General features: G+C 33.9%; 1 protein-coding gene across 4 annotated transcripts in view; it reads left to right on the plus strand.

Annotated features, from left to right (window-relative positions):
• Positions 1–24,979, plus strand: part of LOC145259799 (pregnancy zone protein-like) — a 313,594-nt gene that overhangs the window by 138,659 nt on the left and 149,956 nt on the right. For all 4 annotated transcript variants that reach the window (XM_080117581.1, XM_080117583.1, XM_080117582.1 and 1 more), the window contains exons 8-15: positions 3,742–3,826; positions 4,309–4,414; positions 5,969–6,086; positions 10,048–10,163; positions 13,600–13,773; positions 16,705–16,935; positions 19,253–19,523; positions 24,009–24,199. In XM_080117581.1, coding sequence (XP_079973707.1) covers positions 3,742–3,826; positions 4,309–4,414; positions 5,969–6,086; positions 10,048–10,163; positions 13,600–13,773; positions 16,705–16,935; positions 19,253–19,523; positions 24,009–24,199 — 1,292 coding nt within the window. The remainder of the gene's footprint in view (positions 1–3,741; positions 3,827–4,308; positions 4,415–5,968; positions 6,087–10,047; positions 10,164–13,599; positions 13,774–16,704; positions 16,936–19,252; positions 19,524–24,008; positions 24,200–24,979) is intronic.

The following is a 24,979-nucleotide window of genomic DNA, read 5'->3' on the forward strand; positions in this document are numbered from 1 at the left end:
CCTTGTAGGCTGTGGGTGTACGGAGTGGTACAATAATATTGTCGCTCTAGAAAAGATTACATGATTCCATTTCTGATCGATAAAAACCGTTTTTTTTTTTTTGTTTTTTTGTTGTTTTTTTTTTGTTGCAGACAATTTACTAGTTGGCCAGTTGTGTACAAAACCCAAAAATGATAGGAAGGAGCCTTCTATCATGTCTGAAAGAGACATAATGTTTAACGAGCAAGATCAGAGATGTGCCTCTATACAACTCATGTTCTCTACTGATCCAAGTTATGAAAACGGATCCATTGCTAGCACCCTCAAAATGCATTGCTGGATTGCCACGAGTAACAGGGACATGTCCAGGCTGATGAAAACAGTTTCCAGCCATAGTTATTGTCTTTGGTGTGGTTTCAAGTGAGGGCCACATTATGCCACCTCAGATTTTCGAAATTGACTTGAAAGTCAACACCAAAGTGGACTTGGATGTGCTGAAGAGTGTAATGATCCTCTGGTGCAATCAGTTGGCCACTAGCAGACCCTGGGTGTGGCAGCAGAACTTGGTGCCAGCTCAAAGAGACCCAGGCTTGGTTTCAGAAGGAGTGCTACGACTTTGTACCTTTCTCTCACTGGACTCCTATTGAGGCAGTGATTGAGGCTGAAAGCGGCTAAATTGAATAGATGTCAGCTCTACTACATAATCAAGTTACTTGAATTGATTTTTTTCAATAAAAGTTTTTAAATAAAGCTGTAGTGTTGTTTTGTTTAAGGCAACAAATTTATCGTTCCACCCTGTAAAACCGCAATTTATATATTTTTTTAATCATTTAATATTATATTTTACCAACAGACAATTTTTTATCCAAACGTTTTCCTTTTCTTCCTCCAGCTCCTTCTTTTCCCCTTCCTTGCTTCTACTTTTCCTCCCCTTTTTGTTCATTTTTTGTCTTTCTCCTCGTTTTTCTCCATTATCTCCATCAATTTTTTTCCTTTCCCCTTTTTCGTTTTCCCCTTTTTCGTTTTCCCCTTTTTCGTTTTCCTCTTTTTCCTTCTCCCTTCTTCTCTTTTCCTCCTCCCTTCTTCTCTTTTCCTCCTTTCCTTTCTTCTCTTTTCCTCCTTTCCTTTCTTCTCTTTTCCTCCTTTCCTTTCTTCTCTTTTCCTCCTTTCCTTTCTTCTCTTTTCCTCCTTCCCTTTCTTCTCTTTTCCTCCTTCCCTTTCTTCTCTTTTCCTCCTTCCCCTTCTTCTCTTTTCCTTCTCCCCTTCCCCTCTTTTCCTCCTCCCCTTCCCATCTTCTCCCCCTTCTCCCTTCTCTATTCCTTCTCCTCTTTCTTTTACTCCTCCCTCTTTTCTTCCTCTTTCTTCTTTCCCATTCTTCTTCCTCCTACTCCTTATTCATTCTTCTCCCCTTTCTTCCTCCTCCCCATTCTACTTCCTCCTCCAATATTGATATTTAGGGTACTGCAAGTGTCCTAGACTCTGACTTGGGCAATACCAGGCAACGTCTCATGTCTGCTCCCTTTGCATTCTGATCAAAATGTGTTGACATCAGCAAGACGTTACAGTCATGTCACTTCTCACCCATTTAAACCACGTCTTCCTCTATCTACTGTATTGTTTGGTGCCAATGATATTCAAACACACTGTGGAGTTAATGCAAGAGGTGGCATGTTTTAAAAATGTCCTGCTTACCAAAATCAGAAAAACAGAAAAAAAAAAAGATTTCTATCTTATGTATGTACCCAACATTGCTAAGTTGAAACATATTTGTGGGCCGAGGGTTTAGTCACATTACAATGTACCCAATATCTTACTTTCTCATGATTTTCCTGAAAGTGGACCACATGTTGAATTGATGGAAGCATAAAACACATCTAGTCTCATCTATGAAAATTAAAAGGGAAATAACTCTCAAATAAAAGCTTAAATAATTTTTTTCCGTTTTTAAATGCAACTGGTGTCGGCTAATAATAATTGAAAATAAATTGAATATAAATTAAGTTAAAAGTAAATTAAATAAATCAATTTTAAATAATATTTATAAATAGAACAATCAAAACAATTCTATTATAACAAACAATTCATGACATGGAGTCAATTATTAAAATAGATTTTTCTTAAATGTAATATGCAAATGAGGTTACTTCTTGAATGTAGATTTCCTTTGAATGAATTGTATATATGAAGACAATGATGGAATGAAAGTGTGTAAAAGTCCGTTTTCCATATAAAAATTGAATTTGTGAAACGGTGTACCTTTTGTACATATTAATCAAATTGTGAACAAACAAACAGACAGGGTTACGACTTTATTGTAATATTTAATAATTAGAGTACCCGTCCCTGGACAGATACCACTAATTCTCCAAGCAGTTTTGTGCCACTTAGATTCATCAGATTACTGTTCTCATCTTGAGTGTGATTTTCACAATGTTTCGGTCGATGTAACCTCTGACCTTCTTCAGGTTATCTTGTCGAACTCGGAAATTTGGACGAAATTTCGAACAGAACCCTTTATTTACTTCATGGGGATAGCATGCTCTTGTTCTGTCAGCCATGACTCGATAGAGGTCCTAAGTAATTCACAATTATTCCGAATTCCCGAGTTTGACAGAAACATTCTCGAGTTTGACAAGATACACCTGAAGAAGGTCTGAGGTTACATCGACAGAAACGTTGTGAAAATCACAATCAAGATTAGAACAGTAGCCTGATGAATCCAAATAATACGAATAACGAATCCTCATCTCAAAAATTAAGAAACATCAAGTTTTGTACCACTTTTACGAACCCCTTATGAAAATTACAATCAAGATATAATGCTACTAAACCTTATGTCTAGAATTTTTATTCCAATTTTAATCAAAATCGATTAACAGATTTTGGTTAAGCTTAAAGGGTCTCAAGAAGTTGAAAAGTCAGGGAATTTTGCTGAATTGGTTTCTGACTATCGATTTAATTCAAAGCAATTCTGAAAAATTTGAATTTTCAAATGGGGACTTTTACCCAAATCATGCCCCTTAAAAAAACTTTGCATAAAACTAAATTGGACTAAATATAGTTCATAGTTGTTGTTGCTTCATTTTGGAGACCCATGACACAGTGAATAGATTCAGGCGAGCATAGTCTGAAGATAGCGGTTTCAATCCTACCCAAGTAGGCCAGAAAATTAGTTGGCCAAAATGTGGTGAGACAACAACTATGGCAAGACAGTAATTACTGGGGATACAATTACAAGATTCTGCAGTCATATCCTGTCGCCGTTAACCGTCTGAAAAAGGTCAGAAGATTAGTGGGTCGAAACCTGGTGAAACAACAAAAGAAATGAAGATGAGGATAACAGTTCGCAAAAGAATGAATACAATTCTTAGTCTATTCCTAAACTGAAGAGGTCCATCACAGTCCAAACCAGTTTAAAAAAAAAAAAATTAATGTTACTAAGTTACCAAGGTCGAGAGCCATTCGAGGATATTGGTTAATCAGATAGAATCATTATCAGTTGAAAGATGAGGAATGTTATGGAAGTACATTGATCAATGGTAAGAACTGCACTTGATTATTTATGGGGTGGTTTAGAACAATAATTTGTTGATGTTCAAGTTGTAATCAGCAGGAAAGTATTCCCAAGGTAATGTGTTCCACAAACACAAGGCACATAAGTGCTGCTGCTATGTTCTCATAACAAATCTAATCCCCCTCATGCAAATAAGGCAAATCTGGTTATATTATATTGTGTTCTTATTTTGTCTTATATTTTCACAGTTCTTCCCAAATTTAAGGTGATCATCAAACCACCATCCTATCTGCTGATTAATTCCGAAACTGTGGATTTAGAAATCTGTGCTAGGTAAGAAATTTTGTTTCATCTCCACTAAATTTATTTGTTTTACATTCAATTAATGTAAATATCATAATGTTTAGTGCCGTACTTTATTTGTTTGCAATTGTTTTTATTTATTTTTTTTCCCAAAATATTACTTTTTGTAAAACCAAAATAAGAACTGCAGAAAGAAAAACAACCAAAGATTGAATTCCTTGTTTGTTTTTATTGTATCTAATTTGTTATATATACTGATAATAGTTGAAAATTAACTGGGTTAATTAACATTGAATCTGGTTTAATTGGTATATGGACATTACCAGAATTTTATAAATAAATTTTGGTTAAAAACAACTAAACCAATCGTATAATCCTTCATTCTGAAAGAAATAATAAATTTGCTGATCACCTCAACAAATGTAACAAAAATTTGTAAAACCCCATACTCTAACAATTTCTTGGCATTAAATAACCCCAGAGCTTAAAATACTCTCTATATTTTATTGCAGGTATACTTACCAAAAGGATGTTACTGGTACTGTTAATGGTTCTGTCTGCATCAGAGGCACCTATGAAACAGAGAATAAAAGACCGTGTTACAACTTTACAGAAAAGGTAAGGAATTAATTTTCAGAATTTCCTAACTAAAAAAAAAAAACGTATGGTGAACGAAATGTCTTATTTTGAAAAAAAAAAAAAAAAATTGGCGTTTTGCACGCTGTCAGCAGAAACCTGACACTAAAATCGAGGACAGAGCAATTTTTATGGGGACGTTAACCGCAAAGGAGGAAAAGAATGTGAAAAAAAAGTAACGTCTTTGCCATTGCGTCTATCGCCTAACTGGAAATGGTGAGGGTTTAAATTAAGGCTAGTCAATTGAAAAGAGGGGATGACTTTCGAAAATATCGGCGAAAAAAGCGACCCCTCCTTGTAGAAAAGTACCCAGTTGAGGGTAAAGGAATTAATGTTTTTCGCTATTTTTTTTCGTTATTTGTCGTCCGAAGGGTGGAGCTTCAAAACGATACTGATCTCGTGAAAATCCGTCACCTCTGTCGAAAGTTTTAGGCAGATATACATACATACATCTAAACAGGTGAGATTTATATAATAGATGACTTGCTAAAATACTGATGTTCTTTGACTCGTAAGTTGTAAAATTATTCATCACCATCAGTTTAACATCCGTTTTTATACAGGGCAGGTGAAGCACTCTTTAGTTTTGGTGGGCAATCACCTAGAGATTGTGTCTTAATAAAAGCACTGATCCCCATCACCTTACGGTGTAGTATATTCTGCAGACTAACACATGTTGTGTGCAGTTTCAGTTGCAAAGGAGACCAAGACAAAGAATAGGAAATAACTCCAACTCACTGGCTCTTTGTAGCAACATTAATTTCCTCATTGGTACAGCCATGACATCACCCACATGATCTAGAACGTTCTCTAAGTCTCTCACGAGATCTCAAATGTTGTCTCTGGTGATCGTTTCCCTTCTCTTTTTTATAGTCCTTTTTTCTCCCCTGGTGACGTCATTTTGCATGCATTTACATACACGCATCTGCGCTATGTTACAACTGAGTTGACGTCAAGATAGACATCTTGCCTATAAAAACATTTATCTCAACTAAGGAAATAATTTCTAAAGAAAATTTGTTGCATTTAAGGTCATGTAGTTTAAATAATGGTTTGGCCAGAGATAGGTTAGCTTTGAAGTAAATTTCTAAAAGTCTTAAAATAAACACAAATCAAACTTAATTTTCAACATTAGGTGAAGCGTTCTTTAACCTTGGTGGACAATCACGATATCTGGTCCCTGTCACCTCATTGGCTTGGTGTCAGATAGGGCAACTGGCTTATAACAAAACTTGCCAGAATTAAGGAAATAATTTTTCTTTTTTTAATTCAATTTATAACAACATTATATAATCAATTCTTAATGCTGCAATATTTTAAGTTATAAATTTATTATATTTTTTTACTAGAATATTTTGTCCTTTTCTTTTCAAGTTTTAACAACTAGTCCTTTATTTTTCCATGTTTAAACTTAACCACATTACTTTTCATGCTCGCATTTTTCTATTGTATAGAATAGTCTCAATAGTCCATATTTTCTTATAATCGTAAGAATATATGCATATAAACAACAAAAAAAATCGTTATTTCTTCCAGTTGCACGGATGTCGTAAGTTTTCAATTGATTCCAATGACCTTCAATTGGCCAACAAAGATTTCATTGCATGGTATCTTAAGCTGAAAGTGGATGCTACTGTTACCGAAGTTGGAACAGGTAAACCTTTTTTCATCTCATGATTTTATTTGATTTTTATAGTGACTATGTAAAACCATGTCTCTATCTCTCTCTATATCTATCTATCTTTTATATATATATATATATATATATATATATATATATATATATTTGCATATTTTGTCAGCAGGTTATTATTCAGACACATCTGGTTGAACACGACAGAGTTATTCTTTTTTCGATCTTAATGGATAATTTTTCAATTTGCCGGGGGATCTGTTTAATTCCAGTTGGTAACTTATACAGAATGACGCCCAAAGGTTGTTTATTCCGACCATGAGAACGTCATTCACTTTGGGGGAGGGGGGCAATTTCCCAACGGTCCGCCCAGCGTTCGTTTTTGGATGGGGTGGGGGTTGTTGTTAATGCTTGCACTTACGGGAACCTATTTTTTGGGAAGGGGGAACCTATGTATCTATTGTTTGTGTTTTTTTCCACGTTCCACCTTTTTTTGCGGGGGAGGGGGGTAATTTTTACATTAGATCTAACTCCAAAGTTTCCCTGAGTTTGACGAGTTTTATAAGTTTTCCAGTATACTCATTAAGACAACGTCATTTATATTTGGCGTAGACAGATAGTTTTCAAGATATTAATACCTGCAGTCTACATTGTAATTCACGTGTAATGGTTGGGGATGTCTATTCCAACAGCCGTACTTACCATGAGAAGGTTGAGGGGGGGGGGTCTATTTCAAAAACCGTTCTTAACATGGGCGGGTTGGGGGACCCATCGACGACAATCGTACTTTACTTTTTTACGCAGGGCAGAGGGTATGCTTTCATTGGGCAACGCCGGTTACCAGGCCCTGCTAGTATTTTTATAATTTAACGTTTTTGTAGTGACTATATGTTTGAGTTTTTTTCCAAGACAAGCGTTCGTCATTTTGTGTTTTCTCATGGTCGGAAAAAAGAAATGAAAAAGTGTAATACTTAAAAAACTATTAAATTTCTTTCGCTCTCTATTTCTCTCTCTCTCTCCACACACACACACACACACACACACACACATATATATATATATATATATATATATATATATATATATATACATACTACTGGCTGCCCGGCATTGCCCAGTCATAAAATAAGCTTAAATATTTTTAAAATTTTGATTTATGCAGATTTCAGATTTATTATCTCCATCTCCATATATAATATTTTGATTGCAGAAATTCTCTGCTGGACCAAAGTATCGTAGGGCAACAGCAGATGGCTCATACAAATTCAATGAATTTACCCTGATAGCCACTGTCATGTAGCTTATGACCACCATTTCTGCCACATTCACCTGTGATAATAAAATGTTACATTATATCTAATAAGCAACACCATCATGATAGCCACATCTACAGAGGAAGTAGTTCCTATTTTTCTCTCTCAATATTTAGTGCTCAAACCACTACCAGTTATCACCGGGTCCAATTCTACATTTTTTAACTTTTTCAACTATAGTATGATTACACCCTCTGTAACTGGCTAACACATACATAGACATAACACATTCTTTCCGATTTCCGAATCCTAAATGATAATGGCTCCCTAGTCATGTTCCACTCTTTCTGATTGGCTGAGACCTGCCATTCTCATATTCCAGAATGAAACTAATTCCTAAATAAACGAACACTTCTAAAAGTTTACAAAAATGGCGTTGCTCTCCCCATGAGACATTAGCGCTAAAAAAAAAAAGAGAAATCCAAAATATTAACTGTTCATAAACAGATAATTAAATTCTAATAATTATTTACTGGAACAAACATGCACAAGTAAAAAAAAACTTTATATACATAATGTCTTCTCTGTCTTTGTTTGCACGTCCAGAATACTAAAAAAAAAGCAACAATGGTTTCGAAATGTAAATATGTATAATATACCGACATGGCACTATCCTTCTCCCCTCAAACAAAAACCTGCCTTCAAAAAACATGTTTCCCTTTGCTCTTTTCCCCTTTTTTCTTTCTTTTTTTTTTTTTTTTTGGCATTTACTATTCTGGTAGATGATTAGATTTTTTACACCGATTACCTACGCTACAATTTTAATGTAAATTTTGTTGCATACAGAAACACTTATTTGTTATATACTTGTGTTTTCACCAATTTTGAATTCTGTGGAGTATTTTATTTAATTTTCTTTTCCAGACTAATTCTCGAAATGCACCCACGTTTAACGTTTTGGAGGTGGGGACTAAATTTATACATTAGATCCACCTTCACAATTTTCTTTAGAATGACGACTTTCATAAGTTTTCGACTATATTAAGAAAATCTCAATCAAATTTTGCGGAGACAAGTACTTATAGAGATATAAAGACCTGCATTATGCAGTGTAATTCCCTTTTTATTACATCAGCTGAACACTAGAAATTACCACCAAGCTGAGAATAATATATATTATACTTGTTATATTAGCTACCTAGTCTGTGTGTGCTTTATATATATATATATATATATATGTGTGTGTGTGTGAGATGTGTGTGTGTGTGAGATATATGTGTGTGTGTGTGTGAGATATATGTGTGTGTGTGTGTGAGATATATGTGTGTGTGTGAGGTATATATGTGTGTGTGATATGTGTGTGTGTGTTTTATATGTGTGTCTGTGCGTTTTATATATATATATGTGTGTGCGGTTTATATATATATATATATGTGTGTGTGTGTGTGTGGTTTATATGTGTGTGTGTGTTTTATATATATGTGTGTATGTTTTATGTGTGTGTGTGTTTTATATATATATGTGTGTGTGTTTTATTTATATATATATTTTTATATTTGTATGCGTTTTATACATGTGTGTGTTTTTCTATATATATGTACGTGTGTGTTTTATATATATATATGTGTGTTTTTTTTTATTTATGTATATGTGTGTGTGCGTGTGTTATATAGATGTGCGTGTGGTTTATATAGATATATATATATATATGTGGGTGCGTGTGTTTTATATATATATATATATATATAGAGAGAGAGAGAGAGTGTGTGTGTGTGTGTGTGTGTGTGTGTGTGTGTGTGTGTGTGTGTGTGTGTGTGTGTTTGTTTTATATATGTATATATTTGTATGTGCGTGTGTTTATGTCCAGGTAACTTACATCTAAAATTTCAAGTGTTTAGACCCAAAATTGGCGGAGGAGTTTTGTAAAATCTGAATAGATCAACTCTTAACTTTGACCTCTTGGCAGCCATATTTTCGCCCAAAAACTGATTAAAAAGCTTGCTGCATGTCTGAATACCCTTTATGTAAAATTTCAAATGTTTTGACACAAAATTGGCTGAATAGTTTGCTAGAGACCGTAAAGGTCAAATCTTTTGAACTTTGTATCCATTGGTAGCCAAATTTTCATCCAAAAACCGATTAAAAAGCTTGTCCGACGTCTGAATACACTTTATGTAAAATGTCAAATGTTTAGACCAAAAATTCGCTGAGTAATTTGGTAGACCGCAGAGGTCAAATTTTTTAAACTTTGACCCCAATTTTAACCCCTTAACATTTACTTTTTGAGGCTCAAATCAAAGTAAAAAGGTTTATCCATGTCCAAGTAGCCTACATCTAAAATTTCAAGTGTTTAGGCCTAAAATTGGCGGAAGAGTTTGGTAGAGTTTTCAAAGGTCCAATCGTTGAACTTTGACCACTTGACAGCCAAATTTCTGGTCGAAAACCGATTTAAAAGATTTTCCCAAATCTCAATGCCCCTTATGACAAATCTCGAATATCTAGACTGAAAATTGACAGAGTAGTTTGGTAGGTATTGAAATGTACACAGACACACACACGCACATACATTTTCACTTTTTATAGATATATAGATATGTATCTGTGTTATATATATATATATATATATATATATATATATATATATATATATATATATATATATTATACTCCATTAATATCTACGTTTTTGTATTTTCTGTTTTGTTTTGTTTTTTAATATATAATTTTAGGCGTGCAAATAACGGAATCTCATGACGGACCGGCCGTTGAACAGAATAAATATATTATTCAACCTAATATGTATACACGGCAATATTTTAAGCCTGGAATACCTTCCGAGGCTAAAGTAAGTGTTTGTTTTCAACCTCCGTAACTCTCCACCCTCTCCTCAAAGAAATGGAAATGTTACTAAAATTCACCCTTTCTGCAATCGTTTAAACCGTTTCAAAAAGTACCTGACTCCAGACATAAACTTCTACTTTTATATAAAAATCTGATGAATAAATATTAGAATAACCACGTGAATAAAAAAAATTGTTGTAAAGAAAGCAACGTTATACTTAATCTATATATCTATAAGGATGAGAATGCTTGTGTGGGAACACTTCTCAACCTATATACTCAATGAACTTTTGATTTACAGACTTGAAATTTGATATATCAGGTATTCAGACACGTGGAAAACCTTTTAATCAATTTTCATGGGTCCTAAGGAGTCAGAATTGAAAATTTGGTACGTGGGGTGGGGAGGGGGGTCATCGGATTTTTATCTGTTAACTGTTTCACGAATGCGCATTGAATGGTTCACATAACAGATTATATTAAGAATAAGTAGGTTTGAAAACACTTTTTAAAGATCGTGTCAAGCTGGTCTAATTGTTATAGTACTTGACTCACTGTCTTTAGGATTTGGTTTCGATGTCAGCTCAAGTATTTTTTTACTCACAAGAAGTTAACTGTTTAGAAAAAACAATACTCGCATGTACATGTCTCAGTTTTTGTAGTAATTAAAATATATTTTTGTATATTTTACGACTGGGCAACGCTGGGCAGCCTGCTAGTTTGCTGCAAAAAAAAAGAAACGTGATACGTTATTTGCTGTATAAATATAAAAAGCAACGTGATGCATAATTTGCTGTAAAAATTCAAACATTAGATGTATCAATTTTCCATATTCGTTGCTTGACACAGTTTTTAGGATGGTATGCTTACGTTGGTAATTAAAAAAAACACAAAGCTTCATCACGAAACTAGGAGAAAGCTGAATTTGTATAAATTCAACTTTCTCTAGCCTTATGACTTGAAAGTCAAGCAATCAAAGATGATACTCTCGTCAGGGGTTTCCGTCGTTGAGGGTATAGTTTTGAATCAAATGTGAGTCATTTTTCTCTTAGCAGTTTTCTTTGTTTAAGGACATTTACCGGTATTACCTAGAAAAAACACAGTGTCAAAATAGAAAAAAAAAAAGAAAAAACATGATACATTAGATATAGATATGTGTTTAAAAAGTACACATACTTTAAATAACATCTAAGTTTTAATTTTTTTTTTTTAATTATCGCAAAAGCATGAAACACTAGTGTCTGTAGGTATAACAAGTAATTATTAATATTTATAAGTATCATCAATTGAAATGAATGGCTCTCGTCTTCAGGAGGCCTCAAGTTTTGACAAGCTTCTTGGCTTGACCATTACTCCTGATCTTAAATGGAACACGTACATCAAATCTGTTGCCAAGGCCGCTGGAAAAATGGTGGGATCTTTCTATCGATCCGGTAGATATCTCACTGCTGATGCTATTCTCTATCTATATAAGAGCCAGGTACGTCCAAGGATGGAATACTGTTGCCACATCTGGGCAGGAGCTGCTAGAAAGGACTTGGCCTGCCTTGATAGAGTTCAAAATAGACTTCGTAGCCTCGTAGGAGATGTCCTTTTCTCTTCCTTGCAACCTCTATCTCACAGAAGAGATGTTGCGAGTTTGTCTCTGATGTATCGTTATTTTCATGGAAAGTGTTCAACTGAGCTTCAATCTATGGTCCCCCCTCACCAAACTTTCACAAGAAACACTCGTCTAGCTGTAAACACTATCAATAATTACCCCCACTCTTTATCTGTGCCTAAACCTAAACGTAGATTCCATGAACAAAGCTTCTTTCTTAGAACTGCACGCCTGTGGAATTGTCTTCCGTTTTCCTGCTTTCCGGCTGACTACAATATGGTTGTGTTCAAGTCTAACGTAAATAAGTTCTTGATGAGCCGTTCCATATAAGTTATCAAATTTTCCAAATTTTCATTACTAATGATTACTATATTGTCCAATTTCTAATGTACAATCTTTAACCCTTATCCTAAAAGGCGATCAACTAGTGATATACAGCCTTCACGACTTCCGGTCGTTAGAATATTCTCTGTTTGCTTTACTGTAATACCTGCATTTGGCATTTGTAGGTATTTGATTTGCCCTCGATTTATTTGTTAATTTTTATTGTTAATTGTTGTTGACTTTGTAACTGGGTTTGAATCTTCCGATCGGCAGTAATTATCACTTCCTACACTGTTGATTGCGAAAGCATAAAACGTTAGTGTCTGCAGGTATAAAAATAATTATCAATATTAATATATATCTATTATAATAAAGTCGTATCCCTGTCTGTTTCTTTATAATTTAATTAATATGTTCACTGTTTCACAAATTAATTTTCATACTGAAAACAGACGTTTACACACTTTCATTCCAACAAGATTTATTTATATATATATATATATATATATATATATATATATATATATATATATATATATATATATATTATTTATTCAAATAAAATTGACAGTCAGGAAGTAATCTCATTTGCATATTACATTAAAGAAAATCTATTTGAATAATTTGGTTTGATGAAGCGTTGTCCTTGAATTGGGATTCCACTGAAACATGTATGCACATATGTAACCAATAATGTTTGTATAATAAATAGGTTATATACCAGCCCTGTCCTGCATTGACCACTCTTTAATAATCACACGAGTTTTATTGAATTTACATCTAGGAAACCAATCGTTATATATATATATATATATATATATATATATATATATATATATATAGCTACTTCATTTAATCACATAAATTAATATACGAAAGTATAATTTTATGCTTAAACTTTAAGTACTTACTCCAACAGTGCTCAATATATAGGTAGAGCTAGGTAGTAAGCCTGACGAATCCTAGTGTGGATGAAATGCGGAATAGTCTGTGTTTAATTGCCATATATATTTTTATAACTTACTATATATATATATATATATATATATCTATATATATATATATATATATATATATTAGTGATAGGACGGTTCTAATATTTTTTTCGATTCCAATACTATTACCGATTCCGATTCTTTATAAATCTCTAAATGTTTAACATTAGAGTTGTTATTTATTCCCGATTGCAATAAAAGCACATGTTAAATGTGCATATATTTTCTCAAGCGTAAAAATACAATTGTGGGAGATAATTTATAGGTTTTAGTTTACACTAGTAGTTTAAAATAAATAAACATTATTATATCATTGCTACTAGCAGTGGAAAATTTTGCTTTAAATAAAATCAAATAAAACATTAAAATGAAATCAAATAAAACATTAAAAAGAATCATTTTGGCATCGGAAATAGGCACATTTTTTCCCCGATTCCAATAGAGATTCTGATATCCCCCCCCCCCAAATATGCATGATTTTCTTTTTAAATATTGTTTGTTTGTTTGTTTGGACATCACAGGTGATAGTAACAACCCCGGATGAAAAACCAATTCCTGGCGAAACTTTCCAAGTCACTGCGATAGACAATAGTCGTGTTCACACATATACTGGTAATTACACCACAGACGAAGAGGGTAATCTACATATTGGCGTTCCTGCATTACCAACCACAATAAAAGGGCTCACACTGGAGGTGAGTGGCATTATTATTACTTCTGGGATTGAGTTCTTTCTTTCTTTCTTTCTTTTTTAAATTCATGACATACTATGGCTGACTGCTGACTAAGTAAGAGAGATAACTTCTATCGATTTCTTTCTTCTATTGAAAGTTCTTTTTTTTTTTTTTTTTTTTCGAAACGAAGATGTTAATAACGATAAAAAAATGATGCAACAAAAACAAATGGGTGCTTATGCAGTATGGGACACACATCAAAATCGCATTCCAATTAAAAAAAAAGAACTAAAAACATGTCCATGTATTTACATACCATACAATAATAAGTATCCTCACCAAAACTTAGGAAAAATTATGAAATACAAGTTTGATTAAAAATAAAAATCCGGTTTCGTTTTTTTACCGATCCCCATTCATTATTGCATGGTTAAATGACAGATTGACTTATCTCCCCCTGCTTGACGAAATTTCTGCTCTTATTACTGTCAGATTGACAAAATACGAAATCTGATTTTTATTTTTAATTAAATTTCTACTCAATTATTTTCCTAATTTTTGGAGAGGATACTTGTTTTGGTCTAATAGCTAAGTATATTGAAAAATTCTTATTCGGAATAACCATTTTCATATGTATCCTATACTGAATAAGTGTCAAAAAATGTTTTCAATCGGTTTAAACGTTTTCATGGCTTCACTTAAGGAATACTTTATACAATTCTAGCGGGGGTACCCGGTGTTGCCCGGGTGTTTGTAGATTTTTTTTTTTTTTTTAAAGGGTGGAACCCGTACCGCGAAGGAGGAAAAGAAAGTGAAAAAAGAGTTGGTAATTAAGTTTTGACCGGGTGACGAAAGACAAAATTAAAAAAAAAAAAAAAAAAAAAAAAAAGAGAGGTCCTTCTCGCTAACCATTACACCAGAGCGGACAGTGAAATGAGTTCGTAATTAAGTTAAGAATCATGCACGCGCAGAAATGAACGTTGTTTTTAAATCTGGCTGGAGGCCAGTTAATCTTCCCGCTTTCTGTCGATTTATTTATTTGTTTACCCACGATGTTGGGGAAAAGCAGCTCACCCTAAAAATGGGGAACTTTGACAGTGTCCAAATAAATAGCAATTGTCTGATATGAAGGGTTTTCCCCACATTGATCAAACCTAATTGCTTTCAAAACGTCCTGGGACCCGGAAGGCCAGGCAGATGCCTTTGCTTCAATTAGTTTCACTTTATTTATATGAGAAAGGAAAACAAACACTGGAAATGAGGGAATTTTTTAAAAACTCTATCAAAATAAAGATAGAGACGATGTCTGTTTGCAAATCTGAGATCTTACTATCTAGGAAGTATAAGGAAAGTTCTCCCGGAATGGAACTGACGCGAGAAGCCCGATGAAAAAAATCCTTTCGCGGACATACTCAAATACTTGCGCCCATTTTTCCTTCTATATTATAGCTGAAGAATTTGGTCCCGCATTGGCTACCATGGTTCAGTCTCTGTCCCATCGCCACAATGTTACATCACTGTAATTGTTTGACAAGTATTTCCATGGAATGTGCTCAGATGAACTCACTACACTTATATCACCAACAAATCCAACTAGCAGCAAAATCCCACTCCTTCACTCTAGGGATTATCATATACCAGACAACTTTATTCTCTGATAGTTTCTTTCCTCAGACTGCTTGTATTTGGAATTCCCGCCCTGCTCTCTTTTTCCTTGATTGTATCAACATATAAAAATTTTAATATGGACAAACGTCTTGTTGCACAACTCCCCTCTTAGGATGCTCTCTATAAATATCTTACCCCTAATCACAATAGTGCCTTATGTCTCAGTGGCAATATGCTTTGTTTAGGCTGAATAAAAGTTTTTTAAAAATGGGGAGGGGCACTTCTGCAATTTTTTTTTTTTTTTTTTTAAAGAGTTCGAATCTGAAAATTTCTCTGGAAATGGGCGCAATCATTTATAAATAAACTGCTGTTTTAATTTACTTTGAACTTTTAATTCATTACTAAAACATTTTTTGTTTAGTTTTTTTTTTTTTTAATCACACATTTACACAAGCAAAAAAAAACGCACTTTTAAATAATGATCGATTTCATTAATTTCATCATTTTAATTTCTTAAAGAAAGTGTCCGTTAAAAAAAATATATAAAACACGTTTCTGAATTTTTGAGATGAGGATTGATAATTTGTATTAGTTGGCTTATTGGGACTACTGCTCTAATCTTGAGTGTTATTCGCACAACATTTTGGGAATGTTGCTGTCAAACTCGGGAATCTTCTGGAGGTTGAAGATTCAATCTTCAGTGCGGCTGACACTTAAAATACAATTGCAAATTGCTTCGAACTTCTATCCAGTTATGGCTGACAGAATGAGAGCATGCTACCCCCAAGGAGCAAATAAAGGGTTCCGTTCGAAAGTCCATACAAATTCCCGAGTCTGGAAGGAAAATTCCTAAGTTCAACAAAATACGCCTGAAGAAGGTTGTAAATTACATCGTTGTAAGAATAATATTCCAAGTGAGAACAATAGTTTAAATAACCCAAATAATATGAAGACAACAACACATGTTCAAATAATGACTAATTTCATTCAGTTTAGATTTTTATTTGCTTAAAACAACTTTGTTTTCAATAATAATAAAAAAAATTCACACATTTCTTTTTAAATAATGACTATTTTCATACATTTCAGAATATTCCAAATAGACTGTTTTAATTTATTTCAAGATTGTAATTAAAGAAAAAGTATTCGTTTGAAAGAAAAAAAAACGATTATCTCCCCTTGTCCCAAATCAAACTCTTCTAAAATATAAACAGAAAAACCTAAAATACAAAAGTGACCCCTACCACCTCAAAAAAAAAAAAAAACTCAGATAAAACGTTGGAAGTCGCATATCTAATATATTCTTAATTTTTTTTTTTTTTTTTTTTTTTTTTAATATTTCAGATTGTTCCGGCATCTAGTAAAGAAAATGATACAGATGGCGACGAAAATTTGGACATTCATTTCCGCCAAAGTTCTTTTGGATCTTTCTCCCTACAGCAATGGTATTCTCCAAGCCGGAGTTTTATCTGGATAGACTCTATCTATAAACAAGTGAAGTGCAATCAATCTATCGATGCAGTTTTTTACTACAATGCTGGAGAAGACACAGAAGATTTTAAAATCTCGTACCTTGTAAGTATTTTGGTTATTCATTTAAATACGACAAGCTGCACATATCTGGCGTTGCCCAGGGTGCATTGAAGTCTTTTTAGTTTTTAATTTTCATCAGTGTGCCCATTTTTTTCAACTTTTTTTTCAACTTAAGGTAGACAACTTTATTATATTCTTCAATGTAAAATGGGTTACCACCTTTGCTGAATTTTAAGTGATTACTAAAAATAGTTTCATATTAGCAGTCGTCTGGTTTGAAAAAAAGGTAATTTTTAAATTAACAACGTTATTATTGTTGGAGACGCCCCTCCATGGGATTAATAGACTATCTTATGACGTTACTTCCTCTGGTGACGTCACTACTGGTAACGAGTACCGGTGCCCAGCAGTAAGAGATTGGTATGCGGCCAAGGAGATCGTGTGAAAATGCCCAACAGTTGAGGAATGGTATTGCTCAACCCGCCTTGCCTGTAATATATGTGAATACATGTTTGTTTCTAAAAGTCCTGTGTTCCTTTCATTTTATTACCATTTAACACCATAACAACTATATTCTCAATAACATGGTACAACAATAAAGAATGAAAACTGTGGGTTACACATTGGTCATGATAGCACAAAGTAAATTTATCAATGAAACCCTATCATTTATATATTTGTTTCTATGTGTCATTGCCTGAGTTCTGTTTTGATTAAACTATTTCCGGTCTTTCCTCACTTATCCTCAATTGAGATGTGTGTGCATTTGTGATTTTTATTTTTTATTGATAATTTATTTTTAAATATAGGCGAATATCTATATCTTATTTTGTCCATAAGTGTTTTACATGTTTCATTGTGCATGAAGCCGAAGATATCATATCACAACTCATCAGAGACAAACAAATATTAAAGACAGTAACATATAGATGGATTAAATAAAGAAAAAAATGTATAAAATTTTTGGAATTTATGTTCTTCCTTGAAGCATTCTTTTTTCTTTGTTATAACCCATTCACTTAGAATGGGTGCTTTTTGCCAAATCGATGGTTGAATATGGTTAAATTTGTGCTCATTTTGCATTAAATATTAATTCCTATAAATCCTTGTTAATTCTTAATTGTGCATCTAACGAATACCATAATACTTAGTTTGTTTCACCTTATCATAACAAAAGTCCATACAAAATTTCAGCCAGATCGGCCCAGTAATTTCTGAGAAGACTTCAAAGGTAAATGTGGTGTTGTGATGACTAATGCCTTCTATATACGGCACAATCACGTTAACACACCGGTTCTTGAAGTTAAGCAACATTGAGCCTAGTCAGTAACAGATGGGTGACCATTTTGGGAAGGCGAGGTGCTGTATGTACCGTGAGGTAAAATACCAGGTTGAGAAACTGGCACCGTCTATCCTTCTCTCTAAGGTAGATTGGACTCTCTTAAGCCATGTTAGGCACCCCATCTAGTGATGGCGTTACAATAAAAAAAAATACCCTTGATAGATGGTGAAACATGAAGTATTCAGCCACGGACAAGATTTTAATTGCACTACAAATTTGTGTATGAAGTTCAATCTAGGCTACGACCACGCTGGGAGGAATGCCTACTAAAACTTCGAACGGATACCATAATACTTAGCTCACTGCACCTTTATAATAACAAAGGTCCATATAAAATTTTAGACAGATTGGTTCTGTAGTTTTTCAAGAAAAAGTTGAACAGACCAACAGAAGGATTAAAAGAAATATAATATAGAAAGAAAAAAGCTAATCGTTGTAAGGAAAAAATTAATCTCTTTTTCTCCATTCTGTTTAAATAATAATAATAATAATAATAATAATAATAATGATAATAATGGGATATTTTATGTATATTACAAGTGAAAGAAATTTTTTTATTATCGTATAAAATTTACATTAAACCTCTCCTTCTTTGCTCGTAAAAATTCGATTTGGATACATGATTATTTTTCATTTCTTTTTATATTTATCAGTTATTATTAGGATTAAGCCTTTAATTCTTATAATATTTCGATTTACATACGTGGTTTTTCTTTTCTTTTTATTATTATCAATTATTAAAGATTGGGGCTTCACTCCCTTCTTTTTTCATAAAATTCAATGTGCATGTGTGATTTTTTTCTGTTTATTATTATCCATTATCATCAAGATTAAGCATTTCATTGTTTAATTTATAAAGATAAATTTGCACTTTTATCAGCAAAATGATCTCTGCCTTGTCTTATTGTTGTCTTCGGTGATATTGTTGTCTCTTTTGATAATATTGCTGTTGTCATTTCATTTTGCATGAGCAAATTTATGTTCCTAACAAAGAATTGTCGTCAAATGTATTACCAGGTTTTATCTCGTGGTAAAATCGTGTCGAATGGTGAATGGTCCCACTCAGACTCTGTGGAAACGCAAATAGACGAACCTGAAGGTCTTCTAATTAAAGAACCGATTTCAACCACCACCACAACAGCTACATCGACCACAGAAGATGAGGATAGCACTCCGCCAATAGTAACTAATAATACATTTACCGTCTCGCCAAAGATTGATTCAGAACAGAAGGAAAAGGAACCAGAAGACAAATCACTCCATACTCCTGTAAAAATGCTCCGCAAGTGTAAGCATCATTTATCTTATGTATACGTCAGGGTTTTCCAAAGTGGTTTCCATGGAGCCCTGGTGCCCCGTGAATGACGCTGAGGGTCTCTGGAAGCCCTTTCTTTTTTTTTTTTTTCTTTTTTTTTTTTCAAGAGGACCAAATGCTTTATATGGAAAAATTAAATGACTGCAAACATTTAATCTTTTTTACTGAAAAGAGATATGATATCTAAGTACAGGTGTAAAGAGTTTCAGGATGGTTTATTGATAAGAAAAATATAAGAATAAATTAACAAAAATAATGCAACGATTTTTAATTAATCAAAAACAAAAAAATGGTTGTAAACTTTATCAGTAGTGTTAAAATTTGAAATTAATGTTTTTCATATTTATTTTAGAAATTATCTTGTTAGTGCTCCGTGAAAAACCTTTGCCTTGCTCAGGGGCTCTATAGTGTCCCGAAGTTTGGAAAACTCTGGCATACTTCATTAGCAGGATAATCCAGCGTTGCTCGGGATTTCAATCAATTTTATTAGCAAAAAAAAAAAATAAGTAAATAAATAATTTAAAAAATGCAGCAAGTTATGTAAAAAGACAAATAAGATATTGCATCTATAAACCATGTGAATGTTCGTTCAGGGCGACTTTAAACCTGGATGTGGTAAACATCCTCGCTGCCTCTTCTCATAAGCTGTTTCACGTTGCAGAGATGCAAACAGAAGGCTGCGTTTCTTCTGTTAAGACAAAAAAAAAACACGATGGTACATTTTCTGCAGGTTACCGCAGGGACCGCGACTAGGTGTTAAAGTGAAAAATTACTGTAAAGGTAGATTGACATTTTCTTTTTTTTTTCTTTTTTTTTTTTTTTTTACAAAGCAGTCGAGGCTTATCAAGGCCCGGAGGCCACTCGAGGATAAAGGTTAATGAGTGCACAGTAATCAATGGGACAATATCATAGTAATCATTATTAGTTAAAATTTGGTAAATTGGATACTTAAGGGGATGACTCATCAAAAATTTGTTTACGTTAGACTTGAAGACAGCCATAGCATAGTCAGCTGGAAAACAGGGAAACGGAAGACAGTTCCACAGGTGTGCAATCCTAAGAAAGAAGCTTTGTTCATGGAATCTACATTTAGGTTTAGATAAAGAGTGGAGGGAATTATTGGCAGTGGTTTCAGTTAGACGAGTGTTTTTCGTGAAAGATTGACATTCCTGTTGATGCTGCTTTTTGACAGAAGCAGGTTTCCTTGCATCCTTTGCTGTTCAAGTGAGGGTAGATTTAATCTTTGAAGCTATTCTTTTTAGGGAAGCATGAAGGATCCCGTCACCATCCTAGTTGCCAACTCTTAAACATGCCTTAAATATATGGTATCTAGGGCTGTGACAATAGAATATTCTTTTCATTCTTTTGACTCTTAAGTATATATCCGACACAGTAAGACACAGTTAATTAACCAAGAACCATAACAGTCTATATAAAAACATATAAGATATTAACAGCTATATACTCAGAACAATGAAAAAAATATGCTGTTGTCACAACCCCAATGATATCTTTTTGAAGATAGCGATTTGTTACTTGGACGCCATAATCAAGAATCGTCTGTGCCAGGGTTATGCATAACAGATAGAAAGCAGTTGATGTAAGGTTTAGAAAAGATGTTTGGATGAGGTAGAGAACTTTGCTTGCCATTTCGATGTGATGGTTTGAAAAATTTTTTTATTGTTATTTTACTAACGGGTCACGGCTTATCAAAGCTAGGGGACACTCAAGGATAAAGGTAAGAGATTATCTTTTAGACGATGATCGCCACAACTATAGGATTAGAAACGATAAGTGGAAGGGGCAAAAGATTACGGAGGAGAAATTGATTGTTCAAGAGTATAGCTCAACAAGTATTTGTTTGCATTAGACTTGAAGGCGACACTGTTTTAGTCGGTTGGGAAGCAGTATTTTGGTATATTGTTCCACAGATGAGATATTCTAGGAAAGAAACTTAGTTCATGGAAGTTCCATTGTCCTCTACTGTACCAAGGGCCTTTGCATTAGCAATGCTGTTCAGTGATTCATGTGGGAAAATGATCATAAAAGGAGCAGTAGACTATCAATAGGAACATAACTGCATTCTGAAGAGCTCAGAGGTAAATCCTCGCTTGAAGACCGGAACAAAATTCTGTTAAAATTATTCTGAAATTGGTCAAAGATTCTTCTAGGAGATACCAGCTTTACATCTTGCACAAAGTGTAATACCTGTTCAGTCAGTTCATTTGACAGATTATTTAATGAGGAACCAACTCTGTCCATTTATGCCAAGCCTTTTTTATTCTTTGGGTTTTTTTTGTTTTTTTTTTTACATTTTATAATGTTAAAGTTTTGGAATAGGGCCAAACGATGCATTCAGAATTGATTAGGTCGGAGGGGGTGTAATTAGAATAAATTTTCTTAAATTCATAGTCTGTAACCCCCTCAAGGTACACCTGGCGTTTCTTTAGAATCAGTGCAAAACCTTGCACACTCGCCACACATCAGTTATCAACAATTAATCTTTGAGCAAAACCAATGGCATATTTGGTTCCTGAAAATATTATAATGTGGTTTTAAATTAGTTTTTTTTTTTTTTTTTTCCATATTATTTTATAATCTCCTATATAATATTTCGAATGCAGAGATTCCCCTCTGCACCAAAGTATCGTAGGTTTACGACAACAGATGCCACATACAAATTCAATACATCTAGCCTAATAGCCAATAGCTTATGTCGTTTTCAAACACCATCTAAGACACATTCAGTCATGATAATAAAATGCTACATTGCATCCAACGAGCAACACCATCACAGTCGTCACATCTATAGAGGAAGGAGTTCCTATTTTTCTCTCTGAATATTTATTCCTACCACCACTACCAGTTGACACCAGGAACAATTCTACATTTTCTTACGCTATTGAGATTCAGCCGATTGTAACTGCTTATTAGATACATAGACATACCATACCCTTATAGTTTTTCAATACATAATTAATAAAGTCTCCCTACACATAGTCAGCCCTTTTTGATTGGTTGAGCTCTGACCATTCTAATATTCTAGAATCCTATTCTCCCTACATTAATGAACGTTTACTAACATTGAAATATGGCATCACTATACACAACTTCTGTTGCTAATGTACGATAAAACACTATACTTTTATACAAATTTAAAATCGGCTACAATTTTTATTATACGATATTCGCAAATGCATGTCCATAATAACATTAAACACTCATGTCTACACCGTTTTCAACCTAAAGTATCCACAGATATTGAAAACATGGAAGAGACTACTTAGGCTAAAATTAATTTGGCTCTGTTTTACAATTTGTCATTGTTCTGAGGGAGATAACTCTCTTTTATTAAGAGATTCGTCCATTTTTTCATCTCATAATTTAGGACGCTAATAATGCTGTCAGTAACTTTTCACGAGCGGTTTACAAAAACATACTTTTATGTTTTTCGTCCATTTTTTTTTTTTTTGGCGGGGGGGGGGGGGTTATTCAATTATAGAACTTGTATAGTTTTTAACACGTGCTTCTGCAGTTCAATTAACCGTTTTTCCGTAAGTAACGCACCGACATTAACCAAACAGAAGAAAAACCGTTTAAGTATTTCACAAACATTCTGTTTACACTGGAACCTTCCCGCCTCCCCCAATGTAAACAGAATTTTTGCAAAATATTAAACGGTTCTTCTGCTTGGTAATATCAGAACGTTACTTATGGAAACACATTTAATTAAAACTGTAGAAGCATTTGTTAAAAACTATACAAGTTCTATGATTGAATAACCCCCTCCAAAAAAAAAAAATGGACGAAAAACATAAAAGTATGTTTTTGTAAACCGCTCGTGAAAACTGACAGCTTATTAGCGTCCTACATTATGAGATGAAAAAAAAATGAACGAATCTCTTAGTAAAAGAGTTGTCTCCCTCAGAATAATGACAAATTGTAAAACCGTGCCATTACTTCCTTCTTACTTGTTCTTATACTTGAGGATTGAAAGATGCAGATTACATCATCGAGGTGACATTCTATATTTTAATACATATGTCGTCCCTCTTACTTCAAAACTCCGAATGCCTAGAAACTCTTTTTCTTTCCCCAAACACGTGACGTAATCTCTGTTATATTATTCGGCACTTGAATTTTTAGTGCATTTTGTCTAGGCTAACCTTAAATCCCTGCTTCCGTCATGCCAGCTGCAGCTATATCCACTTACCGCCAGGTTATTATGACATGTACTTATATAACCTTTGCCAAAATTCACACTAGTTAACATAATCGCTACTTACTGTAAGGTCTCAATATATAAAAAGTTTTTTTTTATTATTATTACTGTACTCTCCTTTTTATATACACACGTCCCGGGGGAGGGGGGGGTCATCTTGATTTCAACTTTTTTGTCATTGGTTGCATTCAATCCCGATAACTGCACGATAATGCTTGAAAATATTTATCTTTCAGTTCCACAGGTGGAAGAAGCGATTGTAGCCGATGCAGTTGCAGATGAGCCCCAAAAAATATATAAGCAGTCTTTACGCATTGAATCCGATTGGGGACCTGAAGCAAATGTTATCATCTTTTATGTCAGGCCTGATGGTGAAGCTGTAGCCGATAGTATTTTGATCCCAATTCAAAAGTGCTTCAAAAACAAGGTAAATGTCTTATTATTAGAGCTGTGACAACAGCATATTCTTTTGTTTTGACTCTTGAGTATATATCTTGTGTTTTTATATAGACTGATATGGTTCTCGGCTGATTGTGCCTTACTGTGTCGGATATATACTCGAGAGTCAAAAGAATGAAAAGAATATTCTGTTGTCACAGCACTACTTATGTGCTGCTTTGTGTGAAAAATAAAAAAAATCATGTTTTTTTTTTTGTCTTTTTTACAAAGGGATCACGACTTATCAAGGCCCGGAGGCCACTCGAGAATAAGTGTCAATGAGTGTACAGTCGTCCATGGGACAATATCGTAGCAATCGTTAGTAGTGGAAATTTGGTAAATTGGATTACTGAAGGAGACGACTCGTCAAGAACTTGTTCATGTGGGACTTGAGGACGACCATATTATAGTCAGTTGGAAAGCAGGAAAATGGAAGAGAGTTCCACAGCCGTGCAGTTCTAAGAAAGAAACTTTGGTCATGGAATCTACATTTAGGTTTATGCACAGATAAAGAGTGGGGGAAATTATTGAGTGATTTCAGCCAGACGAGTGTTTTTCATGAAATGTTGCCAGGTAGAGAACTGAATCGGCAGTGAGACATCTACTGGAGCGGTAGAATTACGTAATATGTAAGAAAAGAAAATGTATTCAAATATTTAGCAATGGCAGAATTTCATTGGAGCGCCGGGTGGAGCAGGTGCTAGTGTGATTGCAAGAATTTAGAGTGAATGGAGTAGGTTCAGGGAACTTCTGCCATTACTAACTAGCA

The sequence above is a fragment of the Euprymna scolopes genome, chromosome 35 (genome assembly GCF_053919585.1).
Source record: "Euprymna scolopes isolate OS-2025 chromosome 35, ASM5391958v1, whole genome shotgun sequence".
NCBI lineage: Eukaryota > Metazoa > Mollusca > Cephalopoda > Sepiida > Sepiolidae > Euprymna > Euprymna scolopes.